The 23,683-nt window shown below is 42.7% G+C and overlaps 1 protein-coding gene across 3 annotated transcripts in view; it reads left to right on the top strand.

Annotated features, from left to right (window-relative positions):
- The window catches only part of LOC115196864 (zinc finger protein ZFPM1), a 78,965-nt gene that overhangs the window by 4,256 nt on the left and 51,026 nt on the right, over positions 1 to 23,683 (top strand). Inside the window, exon 2 of one of the 3 annotated variants that reach the window (XM_029757830.1) lies at positions 18,210 to 18,275. The exons of 1 other annotated variant lie outside the window; for it this stretch is intronic. Coding sequence is in view for 1 of the 2 variants with exons in the window: in XM_029757829.1 (XP_029613689.1) it covers positions 18,317 to 18,320 (4 nt within the window). In the remaining variant the exon portion in view is untranslated. Of the gene's footprint in view, positions 1 to 18,209; positions 18,321 to 23,683 lie in introns of all 3 variants that reach the window. One more of the 3 variants, XM_029757829.1, reaches the window with a different exon arrangement.

The following is a 23,683-nucleotide window of genomic DNA, read 5'->3' as shown; positions in this document are numbered from 1 at the left end:
AAGAGCATAACTTGATACTGCTAAAGGGGGGGAAGGAGAGAAAAGTACAGCATCAGCATAATGCTAAAAGTGGTTGATTTTTCTACCTATTAGATGATGACAGATTAAGTTGGAATTGAGATGGTTTTAAATAAGTCTGTTTGCTCATTTTGTTGGTGGAGTGTTGTGTGTATCAGTTTCTTTTGCTCTTACGTTATGGTCTGTAGAGCTGATGACTGTGAACAGTGTTAATGGAATCGGTGAGTGGCCTGTTAGTGGAGGGAAGTTGGCAGGGTTACAGAGGAAATGTTGCCTGTTTGGTGTGGATGAGTTATTACACCTTCCTGCTATTTACTCTGGGGACAGTGTAGCGTGAATTGTGATGCTCTGCTCTTTGGCCCCCCTGGAGCCATTGTAAACGGTTTCACCTCTGACCTCTGAGGCAAGAACCGCCTATAAAGAGAGAAAGAATACTTACTTGAAGGCCCAGTGCAGTCAAAAACTAGATTTTTCTGTGTTTTTTATAATATATATATAAAAAACACAGAAACATCTATTTATATATATTACATACAGTACCAGTCAAAAGTTTGGACACCTACTCATTCAAGGGTTTTTCTTTATTTTTACTATTTTTTTAAGACATCAAACCTATGAAATAACACATGGAATCATGTAGTAACCAAAAAAGTGTTAAATGAATCAAAATATATTTTAGATTCTTCAAGGTACCCACCCTTTGCCTTCATGACAGCTTTGCACACTCTTGGCATTCTTTCAACCAGCTTCATGAGGTAGTCATCTGGAATACATTTTAATTAACAGGTGTGTGCTTTCTTGAAAAGTTAATTTGGGGAATTTCTTTCCTCCTTAATGCGATTGAGCCAATCAATTGTGTTGTGACAAGGTAGGGGTGGTATACAGAAGATAGCCTTATCTGGTAAAAGACCAAGTCCATATTATAGAACAGCTCAAAAAAGCAAAGAGAAATGACAGTCCTTCATTACTTTAAGACATGAAGATCAGTCAATCAGGAAAACTCATCCCAAACCATCTCAATTGGGTTGAGCTCGGCCAGGTCATCTGATGCAGCACTCCATCACTCTCCTTCTTGGTCAAATTGCCCTTACACAGCCTGGAGGTGTGTTGTGTCATTGTCCTGTTGAAAAACAAATGATAGTCCCGCTAAGCGCAAACCAAATGGGATGGCGTATCGCTGCAGAATGCTGTGGTTGTGATTAGGGATGCACGATATATCGGTGAACATATGGGAATCGGACGATTATTAGCTAAAAATGCCAACATCAGTATCGGCCTGATGTCTAGTTTGACGCCGATGTGCAAAACCGATGTCAAAGCTGACGTGCATACCTATATAACGTAGGTACATGACATAATGACGGCACATAAAATTTTGCGCTACACGTGCAACACAGCATTCCTAACCTAGCCCACAATGTCTTCTGTGTGGATCGAGCAGTCAACAAGTCGAGCAGTCATTTTAAAGAGTAAGAACATTTCAGTGAGGCAACTCAAAGGCTAAATCCATTAACGCCAAGATAATAGAATTCATTGCCCTTGACAAACAACTGTTCTCTGTCGTGGGTGATGTTGGCTTTCGCCGACTGGTTGAGCACCGGTACAGACTACCAAGTGAGCTATTTTTCAGATGTTGCCCTACCGGAGTTACTGCTATTAGCTTCACGACATACATACTATGGAACGCCGTTTGGGTCTTTGCGTTTCAAAAAATATACAGTAGCACTGTCAAAGCTGTACAAAAAAGTCTGCAAACACCGGCCATGAACGATGTGTTTACAATACCGTGTTGGTAAAAAAGCATAATTTGTTCGACCGCAACTTCTGGGGTAGCTAGCTTTAGCTTCGTACCTAGCTAGCACCAATACAACCAGCCTGAAAACAGTAGAAACTGCAGTCATTTTCATTAATCTTAGCAATGATTTAGGAATCCTTATGAGTAAGTATTAGCTAGGTTGCCACTGGTTGTTCGCCTATTGAAATTAAACTTCAGTTCATGAAAATATATAGCTAGCCAGCTACTTAACCCTGTTTCCCAAAGCTAACGTTATAAGCAGCCAGCTAGCGTCATCTGGCTAGTGAGGCTCGGCCAGACCGGGTTATGTGTTGTGAAGCTAGACACAATAAGGATTAGGCACAGGAGTGGAATTTGCAGTTTGCCTTCAAAATAAAAGTATTACCATGTCTCTGACCTCCTCGCTGTAGGCTGTCTCATCGTCGTCAGTGATCAGGCCTTCCACCACTGTGTTGTGAGCAAACCTAATGATTTTGTTGGAGTCGTGTGCCGCAACGCAGTCGTGGAGGAACAGGCAGTACAGGAGGGGGCTAAGCACGCACCCCTGAGGGGCCCCTGTGTTGAGGGTCAGCGTGACGGCTGTGTTATTGTCTACCCTCACAACCTGGGGTCTTCCCATCAAAGTCCAGTATACAATTGCAGAGGGAGGTGTTTAATCCCAGGGTCCTTAACTTGGTGATGAGCTTGGAGGGCAGTATGGTGTTGAACTCTGAGCTGTAGTCAACAGCATTCTCACGTAGGTGTTCCTTTTGTCCAGGTGGGAAAGGGCAATGTGGAGTGCAGTAGAGATTGCGTGATCTGTTGGAGTTGGTCCAGGGTGTCGGAATGATGGTGTTAATGTGAGATGTTGTGAGCCTTTCAAAGCATTTCATGGCTACAGATGTGAGTGATAAAATAGTCATTTAGAAAGGTTACCATATCATTCTTGGGCACAATTGTTGGACAAATTACTTGTCATGCACAAAGTAGATGTCCTAACCGACTTGCCAAACCTATAGTTTGTTAACAAGAAATTTGTGGAGTGGTTGAAAAACGAGTTTTAATGACTCCAACATAAGTGTATGTAAACTTCCGACTTCAACTGTATATCCACACTAAAACGGGTCCTATAGCGACATAACCTGAAAGGCCGCTCAGCAAGGAAGAAGCCACTGCTCCGAAACTGCCATAAAAAAGCCAGACTACGGTTTGCAACTGCACATGGGGACAAAGATTGTACTTTTTGGAGAAATGTCCTCTGGTCTGATGAAACAAAATAGAATCGTTATGTTAGGAGGAAAAAGGGGGAGGCTTGCAAGCCGAAGAGCACCATCCCAACCATGGCTGCATCATGTTGTGGGGGTGCTTTGCTGCAGGAGGGACTGGTGCACTTCACAAAATAGATGGCATCATGAGGGAGGAGATTGATGTGGATATATTGAAGCAACATCTCAAGACATCAGTCAGGAAGTTAAAGCTTGGTTGCAAATGGGTCTTCCAAATTGACAATGCCCCCAAGCATACTTACAAAGTTGTGGAAAATGGCTCAAGGACAACAAAGTCAAGGTATTGGAGTGGCCGTCACATAACCCTGACCTCATCCTATAGAAAATTTGTGGGCAGAACTGAAAAAGCATGTGTGAGCAAGGAGGCCTAGAAACCTGACTCAGTTACACCAGCTCTGTCAGGAGGAATGGGCCAAAATTCACCCAACTTATTGTGGGATGCTTGTGGAAGGCTACCCAAAACGTTTGGTCAAAGTTAAACAATTTAAAGGCAATGCTACCAAATACTAACTGAGTGTATGTCAACTTCTGACCCACTGTGAATGTGATAACATAAATAAATAATTCTCTAATTCTGACATTTCACATTCTTAAAATAAAGTGGTGATCCTAACTGACCTAAGACAGGGAATTTTTACTAGGATTAAATGTCAGGAATTGTGAAAAATTAGTTTTTAAATGTATTTGGCTTATGTGTATGTAAACTTCCGACTTCTTCAACTGTATATGCTTACTCGGGGAGCGAGTTTATAAAGAAGTGTATAGGATGATGTTTTACCCACTATGACTATTAAAACCTTCCCTAACCAGAAACCGTGTAGTGATGGCAGCATTCGTGAATTGTGAAAAACTGACTTTAAATGTATTTGGCTAATGTGTATGTAAACTTCCGACTTCAACTGTACGTACGGTCACTGTGGGGACTACGTCATCAATGCTCTTATTAATGAAGCCATTGACTGAAGTGGTAAACTCCAAAAATGCCATCGGATGAATACCAGAACATACAGTGCGTTCGGAAAGTATTCGGGCCCCTTGACTTTTTTCACATTTTGTTACAGCCTTATTCTAAAATTGCTAAAAAATATATCTCATCAATCCACACACAATTCCCCATAATGACAAAGCAAAAAGCAGGTTTTTAGACATTTTTGCTAATTTATAAAAAATAAAATGAAATCACATTTAAGTATTCAGACCCTGTACTCAGTACTTTGTTGAAGCATCATTGGCAGTGGTTACAGACTCTAGTCTGCATGGGTATGACGCTACAAGCTTGGCACACTTATATTTGGGGAGTTTCTCCCATTCTCTGCAGAACCTCTGAAGCTCTGTCAGGTTGGATGGGGAGTGTCGCTGCACAGCTATTTTCAGGCCTCCAGAGATGTTCGATTGGGTTCAAGTCCAGGCTCTGGCTGGGCCACTCAAGGATATTCAGAGACTTTTTTCAAAGACACTCCTGCGTTGTCTTGGCTGTGTGTTTAGGGTCATTTGTTCTGTTAGACTGGGGCGAAAGTTCACTTTCCAAGGTCTGCTTAGCATCCACTTCATCGCACCACAACCGTATTGAGTGCATCACCCGTACGTCCTGTTGGAGTTTTTCTTGTAAGCAGGAATTAAGAGGATGGAGTTATGGTCAGATTTGCTAAATAGAGGTCGAGGGAGAGCTTTGTATGCGTCTCTGTGTGTAGAGGTGATCTAGAGTTTTTTTTGTTGTTGTTTTTTTGCCTCGTTGCACAGGAGACATGCTGGTAGAAATTAGGTTTCCCTGCATTAAAATCCTCAGCCATTAGGAGCGCCGCATCTGGGTGAGCATTTTCTTGTTTGCTTATGGCCTTTTACAGCTCGTTGAGTGTGGTGTTAGTGCCAGCATCGGTTTGTGGTGGTAAATAGACGGCTACAAAAAAAGTTGATGGAAACTCTCTTGGTAGATAGTGTGGTCTACACCAGGCCATTCTAACTCCGGTGAGCAGATCCTTGAGGCTTCCTTAATATTAGAGATTGTGCACCAATTGTTGTCGACAAAGTGACACACCCCCTCTCTCCTCAGCTTACCGGATGCAGCTGTTCTGTCCTGCCGATTTATAGAAAAAACAGCTAGATTTATATTGTATTTTCCATGTCATTGTTCAGCCACAACTCAGTGAAACATAGTATATTGCAGTTCTTCAGATCACGTTGATAGGATAGTCTTGAACGGAGCTCATCCAGTTTATTTTCCAGTGCTTGCATGTTTGTCAATACAACGGAGGGTAATATCTCTCACGCCGACCCCTATAGCTCCACCTAGTCCGAATGACAGGGATTTGGGCCTGGTTTGGGATGAGCATTATGTCCTTAGCCTTCAATTTGTTGAAGTAGAAGTCCTCATCCAAATCAAGGTCAGTAATTGCTGTTTTGATGTCCAGTAGCTCTTTTCGGTCATATGAAACGATGGCCAAAACATTATGTACAGCATTGGTTTTGGATCAGAGCACAAAAAAAACACACAATATAGCACAATTGGTCAGGAGGCCGTAAAACGGCGCCACTATTTCCAATTATATCCATATTAGTCTCATGTAGGTAGCCTACCCGCACTGTATCTGTGGAGCTGTTGGCTAGATTGCCAATGCCTAGGCCAGAGTGGGAACATTTGATGTATACCGCAACAGTTTTTGTGACAAAACCATCAGTAGGGTTGAAAATGCAATGGAAACCCATTTAACCTGTATTTTTCATTCTGTACATGGGAATTCAATGGCAAAATATATTTTTATGTGCACTACGTCATCACGCACAGCGTTTTATCTGCAAAAAGTCAGTTTGATGTAGACACATTTCTGGTGGGAAAAGTCATAATGTTTTATGCAGATTTTAGAATATTCACATGAAAATCTGTTGCAAATTGGATGGAAACCTAGCTACTGTCTGTCACCTTGATTACACCAATTAGCAACCTCATGATGGGTATAAAGCAAATATGTGTATCATGTAGTAGCCTAAACCTATTTATGTTACATTGAGCTGAGTGAATTGAATATGAATGACAGTCATCCAATATGCTGTAATGGAAATAAAGCCATGCCCTAAACCTAAACGGCACCGACCACCACTGATTACCACACTATGAGGTTGGAATAATACTGTGAAATTGTGAAAATTATGATAATGCGGTTTGAAAATACCAGCTGAAATGTTATCCTTTTTCATTTGGATGGAGTTTTGGCCTGCCTGGTGACATTACTAAGCGGTAAATTAGTTAATAGACCAATAAGAAAGAGTTCCAAACTTCTCTGCTAAAACATAGTGTCTTAACTTAATAGGGTGTTGGGCCACCATGAGCCAGAACAGCTTCAATGCATCTTGGCATAGATTCTACAAGGGTCTGGAACTCTATTGGAGGGATGCAACACCATTCTTCCATGAGAAATTCCATCGTTTGGTGTTTTGTTGAAGGTGGTGGGAAACGCTGTCTCAGACACCGCTCCCATAAGTGTTCAATTGGGTTGAGATCTGGTGACTGAGACTGCTATGGCATATGGTTTATCGTTTTCACGTTCATCAAAGCATTCAGTGACCACTCGTGCCCTGTGGATGGGGGCATTGCCATCCTAAGGAGGAATAGCCAAGGTAGCCAAAATAAAGGCCTGCACAGAATTTTTATACATGACCCTAATCATAATATCATGTAAATTGCTTAATTAACTCAGGAACCACACCTGTGTGGAAGCACCTGCTTTCAATATACTTTGTATCACTCATTTACTAAAGTGTTTCCATTATTTTGGCAGTTACCTGTACTTGCAGTAGCCTAATCTTTGTCAAACTATTTACTTTTGCAGTAACTGCTGCAATGTTTTGTCTTCGGTGTGCCTTCCTGTAGTGCAGGTGGACTTTTACCTCCACAGCATTAAAGCAAAGAGCCCTTTCCTCAAGTACATAACTGCTTTGTCCCACCTTCCATTCTAAACACTGCTGGTGCTGCTGTCTGTTGTAAGGACTTATTAATAATGTGTACCTAAACTGTAATTACACTGTACCTGCCAATTTAACAACCAAATGAATACATAGACCAACAATTCTTTAGTTTTGTGTCCGTTATCCAGTTGATGAGTGATATTTATGTAGGGTATGATTTGATGCAACGATACTTTTTATTCAGGATATGATTGAATGAGTAAGGTTGTGTGAGTGTTGTATGTTAGATCTTTACATTGATATATAGTCTTGATGCAGAGGTCTGGATAGAGATGGTGTTTCTATGTGTGTCCTGGGTAGCCGTTGGCCACATGGCCATGCTCAGGCTGAGTCGGCAGGCAGGCAGGCCGCTGGCTTGGGGGGTAGTGTGTGACGCTGTTATGACAAGTTCCCCCTAGCGAAGACGATAAGAGAGGCCATTTACTCCTACTGTGTTCAGCGCTCTGTTCGGTTCCGGGGTATAAAAATGCTTGGGCAAACAATCCAGCCTGACCTGCTTTTTATAGCTGGCAGGCAGGTGGAGGGAGCGGAGTACACGGGAACACTGCGGTTCTGCCCCAACCGTTACTGTGAAACAGGATGTACACAGAAGTGTCTTCTTGACCTGTAGAATATGATATAGCTACAGTATGTCACATGGACTTATGACTCTGCACCCCCACTCAGATCACCCATAACGATCTATATTACACACACACACACACACACACACACACACACACACACACACACACACACACACACACACACACTGTGTGTGTGTATGAGGAGGAAAATAGACGATAAGAACTGCAGGGCATCAGGGACAAAGGCCCAGAAAGAGGAGATGCTAGACTGCCCCAGGGACCCACCTTAACAGAGGTGGTCTAGACCAGCGGCTCCTCTCACTGTCTCCTCTCATACACTACACTCTGGCCAGATAGGATGTATCCCATATGGCACCCTTTCCCTGTATAGTGCTCTAGCGGTCAAAAGTAGTGCATTATGTAGGGAAATGGATGCTGTTTGGGACGCAGAGATACACTACACTCCCTGGCCAGTAACTCTCCCTGTCCAGTTGAACTGAGGCAGGAACCAGGGATCAGTAACCCCTCTCTCTCTCATGTGTACAGTATGACTCATTCAGGCCAGCCCTGTTATTTGTGAGTGGTCTTAGTCTGGTTTGCTTTGCTCTTGTGTAAACCATGTGTGTTCTTGCTCTGTGGCTGATAAGTAACCTGTCAGTCAAAGACAGTTCTCTCGGCGGAGGGGAGGGATTTAGATAGTTGCGGGGCCATAGGTAGTATATCACACGTTATGAAATGGGGATGGTTAAGTGAGCTAAGATATGCTCTGGAGTACTCAGTAAAACCATAGGGGAATAGGGATCCAATCAGACCCATATATGGGTTAGGTGGTGTCTTTGTCCATCCCACTTACTACTAGCCCTCTCCAAGTCCAGTGTCTCTTCACCCCTTCACATTTAGTAGTCTGTCTGTTGTGAGGAGAGAGCTGATGTAGTCCAGACATCATGTTACTAACCACTCCCTTTGTTTTCTTCCAATGCCATGCCAAACTATAGCTTATATGTTCCCTTTCTTAGTATCTTATTGATACGTGCACGTAAAGAAATAGCTTATTGTGCTCAGACAAATGGATGACGGAATAACATGGCAGATTGAGTCAGACAGTATGACCACAGCTGAAACGCATTTCCTTTATATAGTGTGTAAATGAAGAAGTTGCCTTCTTGACAATCAATGAACAACAAGAGAGTAAAAATGGGGAAGAGGAAGAGCGGGGAGGGCAATCGGGTGGTTTAACGACTTCCGTTGGCAATCAGATTTCGAACATAATTTTCATCCTTTTAGTACGTGAACCCACCTACAGTGTCTGTTCGTAGCCAGTGCAACCTGGGTAGACTATATTGATAAACTAGGGGATTAGGAATGTGCACTTTATCTCATGGTTATGTTTCTACTTGTTTTTCCTGGTATTTACAAGGACATTTTGTGATGTCAATGGGTACTTTCTAAAATAATTTAAAGTAATTGAAAAAGGTGCGAAGTGCTTCTTTGTTTTATTGAAACCCAAATTAACAAACACAATTAATAGATTATTGTTGCAATTATCATGTAAAATACTAAGTAAATACCTGGTTGCTACTGTAAATTTATGATAATTATTATAATTCCTGTAGTTAGTGTGACCTTGGGCTCCCGAGTGGTACAGCGGTCTAAAGTCATTGCATCTCAGCGCTAGAGGTGTCACTGCAGACCCTGGTTCGATTCCAGGCTGTATCACAACATGCCATGATTGGGAGTTTCATAGGGCGGCACAAAATTGGCCAAGTGTTGTCCAGGTTAGGGATTGGCCGGGGTAGGCCGTCATTGTAAATAATAATGTGTTCTTAACTGACTTGCCTAGTTAATTAAATAAAGGTTAAATAAAAATGATCTATCTGTTTTCCAAAAGCCTTTATTCTCCTCATTGCTCTCTTTTTCTTCTCTATCTACCAGTCCCACTTTTTTTATTCACTCTATCTTTATCCTTCATTCTCTTGCAGCAGTCTCTCTCTCTCTTTTCTCTCTCTGTAGTCAGACCTCTAGCCTCACTGAACCAGGTCTTGGCGGTATGATAATGTGGAAAGTTGAACTGGCCCCATTACAGCTTGGCTGATGGCAGTGCCGATAAGGCTGTTGATAATGGGTGCAGATAGGGCTGACACAGCGGTCCAATAGCCAGCGCTCTCTCCCCCATTATCATTCCTGCCCACCGATGGGCTCCCAGAGCGCTATCTGCTCTCCATTTCCACTCCTGCGACAGATAAGAATGGAAATACTGACTTCATAGCTGACTGATTAAAGTGTCTGCCTTTCTTGATAATACACAGATAAATTATGATTTTTTTTCTCTTTCTCTTCCTCCCTATCACTCTCTCTCTTTCTCCCTCTATCCAGAAAGGATGGGGTGCGTCAGGGTGAAAAACTTCTCTTTTTAATTTCTCTTTCTTTGTAGGCCTTTTTGAGAGGGAGCAGGGTCGGAGGGAGAGGAGAGGGATAGGGATAGAGTGTATGATGGTAGTATAATTGGGAACGTTTTTGAGGGTAGTGTAGTGTGGATGTCTATTATACATCTAGGTTGCATATGTATACATAATAGGGTTATGCTGTTTTGGTTGTCCGAGCCATCTATTAGCAGCGAGGCCAGAGGAAACAGTACAGAGCGTTGGCAGCAGCCATATCTACAGCCCAATGAACTCCCATCGGAGTTACAGGCTTTTCCAGGTTGAGTTTTTATCACTGATTGCACCAGTGAGATACCAGGGTGATCAGTGATGGATAGACTCCAGCATCCAAATCCTGTAACCCATTTGCTTTTTATCCACATTCCCTATCTTTCCTCTTATTCTTCTCTCCCCTTACTCTCTTTCCATCGTTACTCCTGTCGTCTCTCCTCCACTCACCCCTCTCTCCTCTCCTCTGCTCTCCTTCCCTCTCACTAATAGTGTTCCATTAGGAGTGAAATTCCTCCATGCCTCCTCATCCCATATTGTAATATGAAGTCACTCTTCCTGTCTACTGTCTCTTTGTTGTATGTGTCATAGTTTTGAGTCAGATGAGCTGTTCACGTAGCCTGTAGCACACAAAGACACGAGCTAGACAAGAGCTGATTGCACATGGCAACAACTCACTGGCCTATCCCAGTAGTAAAATGTCCCACCCCTCTCTCTGTCACAGTGGAATCTGTCCCCACAAGCTTGGGCCCTGTTAGAGCCTCGGAACAGGAAGTGAGTGATTGTCCCCTTTAGAGGTGCAGAGGAACACCTCCCCAGAAGGCCCCCTCCTGACAGAGAGACAGACCTGTAGCCATTGGGAGAACAGCGGCCTATAACAACGTGCTGTTTGTTCGGGGCACAGTAACTGACCTTGATAGACGACAGATGTTTTTTTTCTGTGAGTGAGATAAATGATAAATCTGTCTGGAATATATTTTCACTCTTCTTTGAAACATGACTTTAGGATAGGTTGAGTCTGTGTCTGCTTCTCTCCCACTGCTTCAAATGAACTGTCTTTGACTTTTTCCCATACTCCCCTGTGACCATTTCACCATAGCTAACCCTGCTGCTGAATTATACACATTAACAGGCCTGTTAAAATGTGTACATAAGGTCAATTTGATACCAAAACCTGACTTCATTTTTAAGGGTAATAGTCCTTTTTTTAGGCCATAAAGAATAGAGGGTGGAAGCGGGGGAAAAAAATATACTGCGATAAAAAGCCTAGATAAGGGAATGACTGTGTTGTGTAGGAGTTGATATCAATGTTATCTATCTCTCTTTTTCACTCTCCTAGCCCTTCTGTTGTTTTTTTTACCCCTTATCTCGCTCCACCAAAATGCCAGGAACAAAAAAGGAGAAAGAAAGAAATTACCGCATGGATTATTCATGGGGAGGCTGATAAAATGTTGACGCAAAAATTAAGAATATGTTTTTCTTCCTCTCAGTAATTTTGGTTTTTAAAATGTTTTAAAATAAAGGGTTAGTGTTGTGTGATAGCTTAGTTGGTGTGGTCGTTTTTGTGTTAGGAGATTGGACCTTGTTTAACCCTTTTCCCCCGCTATGTATTTCTGCTCAGACCAAAGCCCCCGTCCTCATGATCCACACAGACACATAGAGCGCTGCTTGGCTTAGATAAGGCAGACCTCAATCTGACACTAATAGAGAGGCAGGAACACAGTGGACAGGCCTGTGTTGTCGTAGATGACAGCAGGTCTGGTTATTGTTAGGTTTCTGCTGAGGAGCTCTCCCCTCACAACGAAGAGGGGCAGGCCGTCCCTCTGACCCTGCTTTACATCCTAATCATTAATTGCACCTGTTCTAATACAATAGCTTTAATTCTCAGTACTGATTTTCTGGTATTTAATTCGTCTACTCTGGTTTCCCTTCTGGTCTCAAAATGGCCACCATGTAATGCTCCCCTCTGGTACTGATGCAAACCTGAAAATTCGAGTAAGATGCATCCAGAAGGGGATTAAATAAATATACTGCACAAAAATATAAACATAACATGTAAAGTGTTGGTTCCATGTTTCATGAGCTGCAAAAAAGTTCCCAGAAATCTTCGATAGGCACAAAAAGCTTATTTCTCTCAAATGTTGTGCACAAATTTGTTTACATCCCTGTTAGTGAGCATTTCTCCTTTGCCAAGATAATCCATCCACCTGACAGGTGTGGGACATCAAGAAGCTGATTAAACAGCATGATCATTACACAGGTGCACCTTGTGCTGGGGACAATAAAAGGCCTCTCTGAAATGTGCTGTTTTGTCACACAACACAATTTTGAGGGAGCGTGCAATTGACATGCTGACTGCAGGAATGTCCACCAGAGCTGTTGCCAAAGAATTGAATGTTAATTTCTCTACCATAAGCTGCCTCCAACGTCGTTTTGGAGAATTTGGTAGTATGTCCAACCGGCCTCACAACCGCAGACCACGTGTAATGACGGCAGCCCGTGACCTCCACATTCAGCTTCTTCACCTGCGGGCTCGTCTGAGACCAGCCTCCCGGACAGATGATGAAACTGTGGGTTTGCACAACCGAAGAATTTCTGCGCAAACTGTCAGAAACTGTCCCAAGGAAACTCATCTGCTTGCTTGTCGTCCTCACCAGGGTCTTGACCTAACTGCAGTTTGGCGTCGTAACTGATTTCAGTGGGCAAATGCTCACCTTCGATGAGCTGGCACGCTGGAGAAGTTTGCTCTTCACGGATTCCCAGTTTCAACTGTACGGGGTGGATGGCAGACAGCATGTATGGTGTTGTGTGGGCAAGCGATTTGCTGAAGTCAATGTTGTGAACAGAATCCCCCATGGTGACAGCGAGGTTATGGTATGGGCAGGCATAAGCTACGGACAACGAACACAATTGCATTTTATCGATGGCAATTTGAATGCACAGAGATACCATGACGAGATCCTGAGGCTCGTTGTCTTACCATTCATCTGTTGTCATCACCTCATGTTTCAGCATGATAATGCAATGCCCCATGTCACAAGGATCTCTACACAACTCCTGGAAGCTGAAAATGTCCCAGTTCTTCCATGGCCTGCATACTGACTAGACATGCCATCAATTGAGCATGTTTGGGATACTCTGGATCAACGTGTACGACAGAGCGTTCCAGTTCCTGCCAATATCCAGCCACTTCGCACAGCCATTGAAGAGGAGTGGGACAACATTCCACAGGCCACAATCAGCAGCCTGATCAACTCTATGCGAAGCAGATGTGTCGCGCTGCATGAGGCAAATGGTGGTCATACCAGATACTGACTGGTTTTCTGATCCACGCCTGTACTTTTAATTTTTTTTTTAAAGGTATCTGTGACTGACCAATGCTTACCTGTCATGTGAAATCCATAGATTAGGGCCAAATGAATTTATTTCAATTGACTGATTTCCTTACATGAACTCTAACTCAGTATTATTGCATGTTGCATTTTAGATTTTTGTTCAGTGTAGATTAATTTGAAATGAATTTCAACAGATAACGAAATGGAAGAGAGCTGTCTCTATCTTGGTTTATCTCTCGCTGTTCTCTCTGGTTTGTTATAGATTGCTACAGTAGCGAGTCTTTGTGTGGTGTCCTTGTGCATCACACCTGACCCTGTTTTAAACCGTAGGTCACCTGGTGCGCCATCCCCTGCCCCCACGGCAGGGTCAGGTTTCCGCTGCTCTTTGTGCCTCTGGTCCCTGTGTGTGTACGCATCTGTGTGTGTGTGTGTGTGTGTGTGTGTGTGTGTGTGTGTCTGTGCATCAGTGTGAGTCCTGGGGTAGACAGGCTCTGTTTCAGGCCTAGTCGGGGAGGCAGGAGGTGGGGTGGAGGTGCCCTCTGTCCCTGGCTCCTGATGCATGCTAGAGATTAGCTGCAATGGACCAGGAGAACAAGGTAACAGTGGATGGATGGTTGTCGCCATCCCAGCAATGAGATCTAGCTAATGTCCTCTAGTCAACCATCCGCTCTCTACTTTCACCTCATCCTTTCTCGTCTATTACCTCTTGTACCTATTCTTTCATGGAATGAGATATTTCAGGGTAAGATATACTTCCTTATTCCTTGCCTTTTTCTTTCTTTCTGCATCATCAATACAAAGAACGTCACACGGACACGGACAGACAGACACACTTTCCCTTTCTCCAACTCATTTAATGTCTTTTCCCTTTCCTCTTTGTGCTCTTGCCCCTCCTCCCCTCACCAGTGAGTCTTGTCAAATTATTAGTATTAGCAGCAGCAGTGTCCCCTGAAGTAAAACAATCAGCTGTAATCTATCAGTGTGTTATCAGGCCTATCTGAGAGCCGAGAAAGCCGGGGCCGTGTCCGTGGCGCCGAGCTCCGGAGCTGATAAAGTTTCAGAGTTCAGCGATGATGAATGTTAAGAAACTACGCCCTCGTTAGAGAGGATGTGGACTTGGCAGAGGGAGTAAGGGGCCTGGGCTGAAAAACAAAAAGCCTCGGCACCAGCCACGGGTCGTGGGTCAAGCCCTTGTTTTTACAGACACACTCTCTGTCCTGACCCTCTCCTCATTTACTCAGTTTTTTTACACAGGGTTCACTTTCCCCTCCCTCACTCCCTCCTTAAATCTCTCCTTTGACCTTTGGGCCTATTGCCTAGTTTTCTTATTCGGTTGCATCTGTATCAAAGTTCTCATCTCATGTGTCTCAGACATGTTTTTACCCTCTATCCCCTGATCTCTTTGTCCTCTCCGTCCACCTGAGCTCATCAGCAGCTTCTACCTATCACCTGAGCCATCACGTCATGCATCAAAGTCCCCCGATTACGATGCAATTGATAAGGAGGCTGGAGACTCAAAAGTGCACAGTACACATAAATCCGATAAAGCATTAGTTCCTTTATAGATATTAGCTTCTGGGTATTCAAATGGTTCCTATTCTTTAACTTTGAATTCCAAGAGCTGTGATATTTGATAAGGATATGTGTGGAACCAGCACAATTGGTGTCCCCTCAGTCTTCTGACATATTGTTCTCTGATGGTTCGAAGACATCTTTTTACCTTCATCTGCCTATAACAAGTGGCACAAAAAGAGAAATGGTTGGAGTTGTTAAGAGCATAAAAGAGGGAACCATTATGATTGTGACAAAGTTCATGAGCGTATAATAGCAGTTAATGCAACGCAAGGCGCAGGCTGCTTTGTTCGCCAAAGTGTTGAGCGTTTAATAGAATCTGATAGACACGAGTCCTCGGGCCCAGAGGACGAAGGGGGGACTATGTGCTCATCAAGGAACTCTGCGCTCATCAAGGGAGCCGGGTGCGCTCTAAAGGAATCATTTGTCAATAATTGGCCGTGTCAGTCTCGTTAGACGTTTGATAATGCTGCGGTTCTTTGGGGCCGGCCTGTGAATATCTCAAATGAAACCGCCAGGCAGCGTGTGGCAGCAGATCTGGGCTCTCGATAGCACCATTAAGTGCTTTAGAAGTATTTTTGCTGAATTCACACAAAGCAAAAATAGATAAATAAATAATGAAAAAGAAAGTGGAACATCAACTGTCAGGAAAGTGATACAGACTATAAGAAATCATTTGTGAGGGTCTCTTCAGCCATCACTGTGGTTAATTCGCTTACTCAAGCAATCGTGCGGACATGCCCTGTGTGTGTGTGTGTGTGTGTGTGTGTGTCCAACAGCCCCTTGGCCTTGTAAGTGCTACTGTAAGTGCTTATCCCAGCACTGTGTTATCCGAAAAATGGTTTTGAAAATGGTGTGTGTAGACTGTTCAGTAGGTGTGTGTCTGATCCCCTCTGTGAGCACATCACTCAGCACTATGGGATTCATTATCTCTTCCACTGAAAGGCCTGGAATGTTTCTAGAGATATTGTGGAATGGTTTATCTCAGAAATATCTCAGAATGGCTGACGTTTATCTGATTGGCTAAATCCTTCATGGCACCACATTCCACTGACCCTCCTTCTCAATTTCCCAATAGCTGCAAAATGGAGACTACACGAAATGTGCATATTCTCAAACACTACTGTATGTCAAAGTACACTGTGGTGTGGACCAAGGTTACAGCACCAAGCTTACTGCTCTTGAGTTGTGCCTTACCTACGTTCTGAGTAATAAGGGCGCAATATAAAACCCCAGTAGAGATGCATGGAGATCTCCCCTTAGTTAGGGAAAGAGTCTCTCCTTGTATCAGCGCAGCGATCTAACCGATTAACACTGTCATGGCACAGGCTTGTTTGTCCTCATGCTGTACAAAGCCACTGTGACCTTTCAGTCAACTGGTCAGACTTTGCATGTATTTCTGCTATTTCCTTTTTATGCAAATGCAGACTGATCGGTTCCAGGGAGTTGGATTTTGGGCCTCACTGGTATTAATAAAGGGAGATTTTGGGGCCCAGGTGAAGATTATGGGAGTTTGGTCTGGTTAGTGATATTAGAGGATGGGACTGGTTAATAGTTTAAATGTAATGGGCTGGCTGTGGAGGGATCATTATATTTCATCTTTGGGTTACTTTTAACCTTCAGCCCCGTTTAGATTAAATTCTTCTCGGCTATATGGCACGTGCAGGAAGGTTCATGTATGAGAAGACTCTCCATGACTATACTCTTGGTGCTGTATCCTGGTTAAAACAATGTAATGGCAGTATGAATGTATACATTTTATAAGCAAGCTTCACCATCTGAATTTCCAGCAGCTTCTCTGAGTAAGGTATTTTCCCGCACTCTAAAACCACACTGTTTAAGTGAGTGTAATACTGGAATCCAGCATTTATTATTCATCTAAAGATAACACTTCCAGTGCTGAACCTCCAAGAGTGGTGGGCAATGGGCTAGGAGGGGGGAGAGGTAACGTTCATATTCCCTTTCCTCTGAGAGTGCCTCTCAAAAAGGAGACATCTATCGCTCTCATCCCCCTGCTTTTATTTCCCTTTCAGCTCATCTTAAATTTCCATTATTCACCACAAAAAGCCAAGCCGAGCCTATTCATATGGCTCTGTAACACTGATGGCCCTCCTACACACTCACACACACACTTCAACCAACACTGTTATTAATCATCCCTATCAGTTTCTCACATCTCCCTGCTATTTGCTGTTTAATCACTAAAATAATATAGGGGGTAGAGTGTCTGTTGCCATGGCGACCAAAATTGAAAAGGTCAGGGTGAGTTTATCTTATCAGTGATAGAGAATGGTTACTAATTACAGATAGGTACTACCAGCTTTCAGTCCACTGGGCCCTGCCTTAAAACACTATCAGCAATCCACACCGGCCTGATATTAAAATTATCTACAGTCATCCACACAGACACACCTCGCCCTGGCACTGCACACCACGGCAGACCAGACAAGACAGGACCAGACTTTATCAGAGCTAACTAATACTCCAAACTAATGAAACAACCCTGTTTTAATGAGAGCTCTGGTATGTACTCCGCTCAGCTAGTGACTGATGAATTGTGGCTTTTATCTAGGTTATTCCCTCAGCTAAGGGTGATGTATATCCTACTAAAATGTATAAGTATATTTATGACTAATTGCAACTATAGAGGAACCATAGTGCCGCCATAGTGCTCATAGTTAATGATGAGACCTAGCTTTCGTGAAAGATCACCAATCATATGGCTTTATTAGGAAGTGATTTATATAGACAACAGAACACTGTAATAATATTTTTGTTACAGCTATAAACTAATAATAACCTGTCGTATTATTTTTAAATATGTAGGGCAATTCCACGTTAACGGAATTACGCTTTGACTTACGCATTTCACAATGTATGCCAAACAAAAACATTGATTTCAAAGTTTAACACACAATACAACTCTAAGCACAATAACTACTTTTAACAATTTCCGCTGAAAATTTAACCAAAACATTTTTTTGTTGAAGAACTGTCCAGATGCAAACTGTGGTAACATAGTTTGCGACCTTGTTTTCCCCAAAAATATCTGTTCCGAATGAAGGTTGGAATATGTCTGCAGAAAGAATGGAGTCAGCTATGGCACCTTGAGATTATAAACATCTCTTGGTTATTGAACTACAGTAAATTTAAGTGGATTTACACCCGCAAACGAAATTACGGTAACGGAATTACATCATGGGTCCCTGATCTGTACTACACAGAAATGCATAATTATGGATATATATCATTTTCCTCATGTTTCACAGGTTTTGGACATCGCAGCGCAGTAGAGCACAGTGCATGAACATCCGGTGTCGGTCGGTGCTCAGTGGGTGAGGATTCTGGTTACAGTAAATGGAAAGAGACGGGGCTCATGGGTAGGTGTCAGTAAGAGATTGACATTAACTGGAGAGCGGGAGAGAAAGGCAGAGAGGGATAGAGCGGGGATAGAGCGAGGGAGGGGTTGTCCAGATTGACTTTTTTAATAGTCTGTGGTTTGACCACCAGATGACAGAAAGGGAAAGTGAACAGTTATGAGCTGAACATAATAGTATGTCAGTGGAAGGGAGGACAGTACAAGTGACCCAACTGTGGTTTGTGACTATTATGAGTTCTCATTGTAGCCCATGCATTTGTAGTCATTTATTTTATTGGTAATGTTGTTACCAGTTACGAGTTTTAATCACTTAATAATTCATAAACTAAATTGATATCAGTGAAATCACTATAGCTAATTGGTAGGTCTACCATACTTGTTACTTAGAGGGAGAGATTACAAAATACATGAATTTTTGGTAACGGAATTACAAGGCAATATTTCTTAAACTTACAGAAGGTATTAAATTTCACCAAAATGAAATGTACGTTAATATTTATTGTGTTCTGATGTGTTTCTGATACCTTTTAAGACTTTTTCTGGTAGATGTTTTCTAAGACCCTTTTCCATCTGTTTATCCAGAAATCAAAGCCATTACTTATGCCCAATTTTTAAGATGGAATATGGTTGAAAAATGTATCTAGGCCTTAATTTCCCCAAAATATAGGCTCTTAGCTTTCATTTGACACCCAATTTGATATGCTCACATGTTGGTGCTCATTTTATTTTATTTTTCAATGGAAATACCCAGCATTTAGCTTTATTGCATTTTGTACCAGTAATAACTATGTTTGTAATCAAGACGTTTTTGTTTTAATGAACGTGTGTGGGAACTACAAGGTGTGAACCTATTATACAGCTACTTTTTACAGCTAGTTATCCATTGTGGTTATTTAGTAAATCATATACCATATATTCAAATGGTATGTGTTTCTGTGTTTATGTATATGCATTCAATTGTGTGTGTGTGTGTGTGTGTGTGTGTGTGTGTACTGTGTATGTTCACTTGTTTCTCTACACTCTTACAGTTATCATCTTTGACATTTGGCTGTACTCCCCCGTATCTTCCCATCATCTGAGAAGAACACATTTTTCCCATCAGAAATCCCGTTGTGACTTTTTGCGTTCGAGGGGTGCTGATACTTCCTTTTGCAACCAGGGAAGATGCATAGATGTGAGTGCATCTTTTCTGGGCTGTGTTCCCTCTCCCCATTCTGGATGTTATCAGAGCAGTGAGGGCTACAGTGATGCCCTGCCTCTTGAAAATACCCCCTTTCTTAGCTGCTGCCAGCCATGCAGTGGGTTATATTTAACAAGCTAACCCCATGCTATCTCCTCTACATCCCCTCTACATGCTCCACAGAGTTATCACACTCACACTCCCAGGATCTTTATTTTTTTAAGCCATGTGACAGGAGGGATAGATAACATTTCAACTGCCATCCGCTCCTCTGCCCCTTTTTTTAACTTTCCGTGTCCCTTTTTTTCCGCTCTGTACCCTTCTTTTTTTTGGCCTTTCAATTTATTTTTGTTGATCTCTAAATCTGAAATTTGTTGTTAGACCGATATAAACTGACATGGTCCTATGGGTCATATGATCATGCAATGCCTCGGTAAGTTACAGTTTGATGTAGTGATGTGGAAGACTAGTGTTATTGTATATCCTGTCTCTATGCAGCTCCTCTATTTCCAGGGTTTCTCTTCAGGGGTAGTAGCAGTAACCACTGTGTTGAGTGTTTTTATGTTCTTTTAGGATGTATAATTAAGTCATAACAATTACTGGAGAGCAATAAAAGAGTATTGTGGTTTAACAGGTTATGTGTAGATATTACACATCTTAGAAATACACAGTTGTGACTTCCACAGGGCTGCCGGTATACTGAGTGGGTTAAAGAGCAGGTGCGTACTCACAAAGCAATGCTCAGAGAACAGTAGGCTATGATACTGCCGTTCTTAGTAAGCAAATACATTGTGTAGTTAACACCATTTTAAAGGTACTCAAACACTGTAGATACAAGCCAGAACAATTTGGATATCAAAGCATAGATAGATCACAGTGATCCAATAGCTTGCGTAAAGCAGCGTTAAGTGGATAAAAGCAGCTAGGCCATGAGTCGAGGCCTCTAATCGTCTCCTATCAGGGCTATATCAGTCTAGTCTAAACCCTAACCCCCAACACGTTCACTGGTGGTCACTTTCGCTCCAGCTTCCCAGCAGCCTCTGCACTTTGAGCACTGTTTTGGTGATCCAAATCTGGGCAGTTTTTTCTTCTTCTCTGGCTCGGGATGTGTTTAGTCTGTCGCGCAAGCAGAAACATCTGTGTAAGTGTTTGTCTGTTGGAGCAGTGGCAACGGTTGTAGGCCCCTCTGGTTGGAGAATTAAGCTAAGGCATCAGGGTCAACACTCGGATAAGACGGCCAACCGAAGGCCGCGGCACTTCAGACAAAAAGAGAGGACGAGATAGAACGAGGCCCAGGAGGAGGAGGTGCTTAGATCTTCTGCTGGTTTCTGTCAGAGCTTCGAGAGCGTTAGTGGAGGACAAATGGCAGTGGGTTGAGGCTTCTCTCCTCTTCTCCTCTCCTCTGCATACCATCATAATCATTCCCCCTCCCATCTTCATTCAGGGTTAAGATCAAAGAGGAGAGCGGTGGAGGGATTGCAATCATCCTCCTGTTATGAGATCTCTCACATATTCCCTCCCACATAAGTAATTACTAAGGGGATGATTCTAACTTGACTCACTCAGATGTCTTTCTTTGTTTGGACGTTCAGTTCCATTCTTGTAGTGGTGTTGCTCAGAAATTGGATGGCACAGAGAAAAACTGGCACCAAACTAAAAGTTTGGATATGAACTACTCGGACCTGTGTAGATTTACTTAAGCGTGCGTGTAATTGGCGTAAAAGGCCATGTTAGGATCCAAGCCAAGTTATGAGTTTGGCCCTAAGGTCTTACGGACACTTGACACAAAATTACCTAAATTCTATGAGAATGAGTGTGGAAATTCTCATCGGTGCTCAAGGACACTTCCTATATAGCATGTGAGAGTCTGATAAAGAATATGCAACAAAATATCACTGATATTTAGCCTTCCAGACTAGAGTGTGGAGAGATTGTTCTACTGTGGTTTCTGTTTTGGAAAATAACAGTCAAACTTAAGATCTATTGACCTTGTGTGTGTGAGCGAGGGAGGCTATAGTGACCCCTTTACGACCCCCTAGTGACGCCTATAATAATGCCCATTTTGATTCTAATAGGGGCATCTCTTTTCAATTGGCTCAGCCAGCTATTCGCTTGGTTTCAACATACAGACCCACAGCTGGACTCTATAGTCCCCAGAATCACTACCTATTTATGGCTCCTATACTAAGGAGAAGGATACATTTTCAAACCTCTTGTACCTTATTTGTGTATGTTGGAAGTCCAGAGCATTAGATTTATGTGAAATAGGGTATGTAATTAGGATCAAAAGATGGAGGAAGATGTTATTGCAAAAGGTCCCTCTATCCAGTTTCCACACACACACACACACACACACACACACACACACACACACACACACTAGTCAAAAATTTGAATTGGAGGGGTGTGTGTGTCTGAGTGCGTCAGTATACCCACTCAGTGGCCTTGCTGGTTGTTCAGGATAGATAGGGAGCAGTGCAATAAGTAGTTGATTCCCCCCCCCCTCTCCCCATGGATCTTGGGAACGGTGGGAAAGTGAAAATCTGCTGCTATTTTCAATCTTTTATCAGGGAGCTTATCGCCTGGCTCTTGTCTGCATGCCTGGCTTCAATAGTCCAGGGTCTCGGCTCAAGCCGCCTGGCAACTCAACTCCCCCTGGTTCTCCCCTCGTGCTCTGCTCTGGCTGTACTCTCTGCCCAAGAGCAAATATGACCATGGAGAGGAGATCGAGCAGGACAGTGTCCTTTTTTCTTATTTAAGGAAAATTGTTGTCAATGTTTTTCATGATGGTTGTTTTTGTGTCTGTGTGTGTCTTGTTTTTGGAGGTTATGTCTCTGTGTGAGTGAGAAATGTATTCATAATAACCCTCCTTTGTACAGGCAGCGTGACGCAAAACCTTCTCTTAAAATGAATTGACATTTTAAACACAAGAAAACAGGTGCACATACAGTACACAATTTTCCCTTTAGACAACACAACACACATTCTTACATACAGTACATCCTATAATGAGTGGATCATAGGACCTGCCCTCCTATATAACCTCTATGGGATAGTATCATGGCCTTGATATTAATGACCATCTTTCACTGGGAGAGTGTTTGATGAGGTGCCAAGTAGGAACCGTTGTGATGTGTGTCTAGGGAGGGAGGGGACATCATTCCACATACTGTATCCTAGAGAGGAAACATATACTACACTGGTCATATAAGAACCTCATTATGATTATGAAGTGTCATATATAATATACATTTTAAACCTGTTGAACATTACTGTTAGATATTACTATTTTGCTAACAGTTAATGCTTTAACAGTTACTGTAATTACAAGTAGATGAACAAGGACAGTGAGGTTTATAGTCAAATAACTAAAATGGTTGAGAGGTCACCAGGTCATAGCTAGGTCACACAGCTAGATGTTGCTGTGCTCTTGAATGTTCCATACCAGAAACCTGTTGAATTTTAAGCCGTGTGAAATGTATTGACATGCAAATTCAATGATAATAATCTGTATTCTGCACCCAAACAAAGGTGATGAAATCTTGTAAAATGTCCTTGCAATTACAGATATTGTTTTATACCTCACCATTCACCATGTACCTTATTTTGCTAACAGTTAATGCTTTAACAGTTACTGTAACATCTGAAAATTCTGTGTTAGTAGGTACTGTAGCTAGTGGAGCTAGATGAAAAGTGAGAATGCCATTGTGAATGTAATGCTGTTAATGTGTATGAGGCTCAAAGACGCTTGGACCCTATCAGGGCTAAAAACACCATGTTCCAACATGGAAAACAAGAGGAAGATTTATTTTAGCCCAGCAGAAATGTCCTCTTGAGAGGTGGTGCTATCTGATAGATTGGTGTGAAGAGGTTTGTTGATCTCCCCTTGCAGGGGTAGTTTTTCTCTCATGGGGGCATGAAGTATACCCCTGTACTGGACAATCCATCACTGGCGATGCTGGGCAGTGGGTAACCTTGGTGCTATCTACCATCACACCTGCCCTCTCAGGGCCCACAGAGTGATATCCAGGCAGAAGGAAGCTGGTTTCCCTCCATGTTACTGACTCCTTCCTGTTTTCCTTCTCTTGTCCCGTTCTCTTTCTGTGGGTTCATTCACCCCGTCGTCTCCCCTGGACCATTATCAGGGAGAGAGCTCCTGCTCATTAAGGAGTTAATTTTCTCCT

This window comes from Salmo trutta, chromosome 7 (assembly GCF_901001165.1).
Source record: "Salmo trutta chromosome 7, fSalTru1.1, whole genome shotgun sequence".
Classification (NCBI taxonomy): Eukaryota; Metazoa; Chordata; class Actinopteri; order Salmoniformes; family Salmonidae; genus Salmo; species Salmo trutta.
This window is presented reverse-complemented; position numbering and strand designations above follow the sequence as displayed.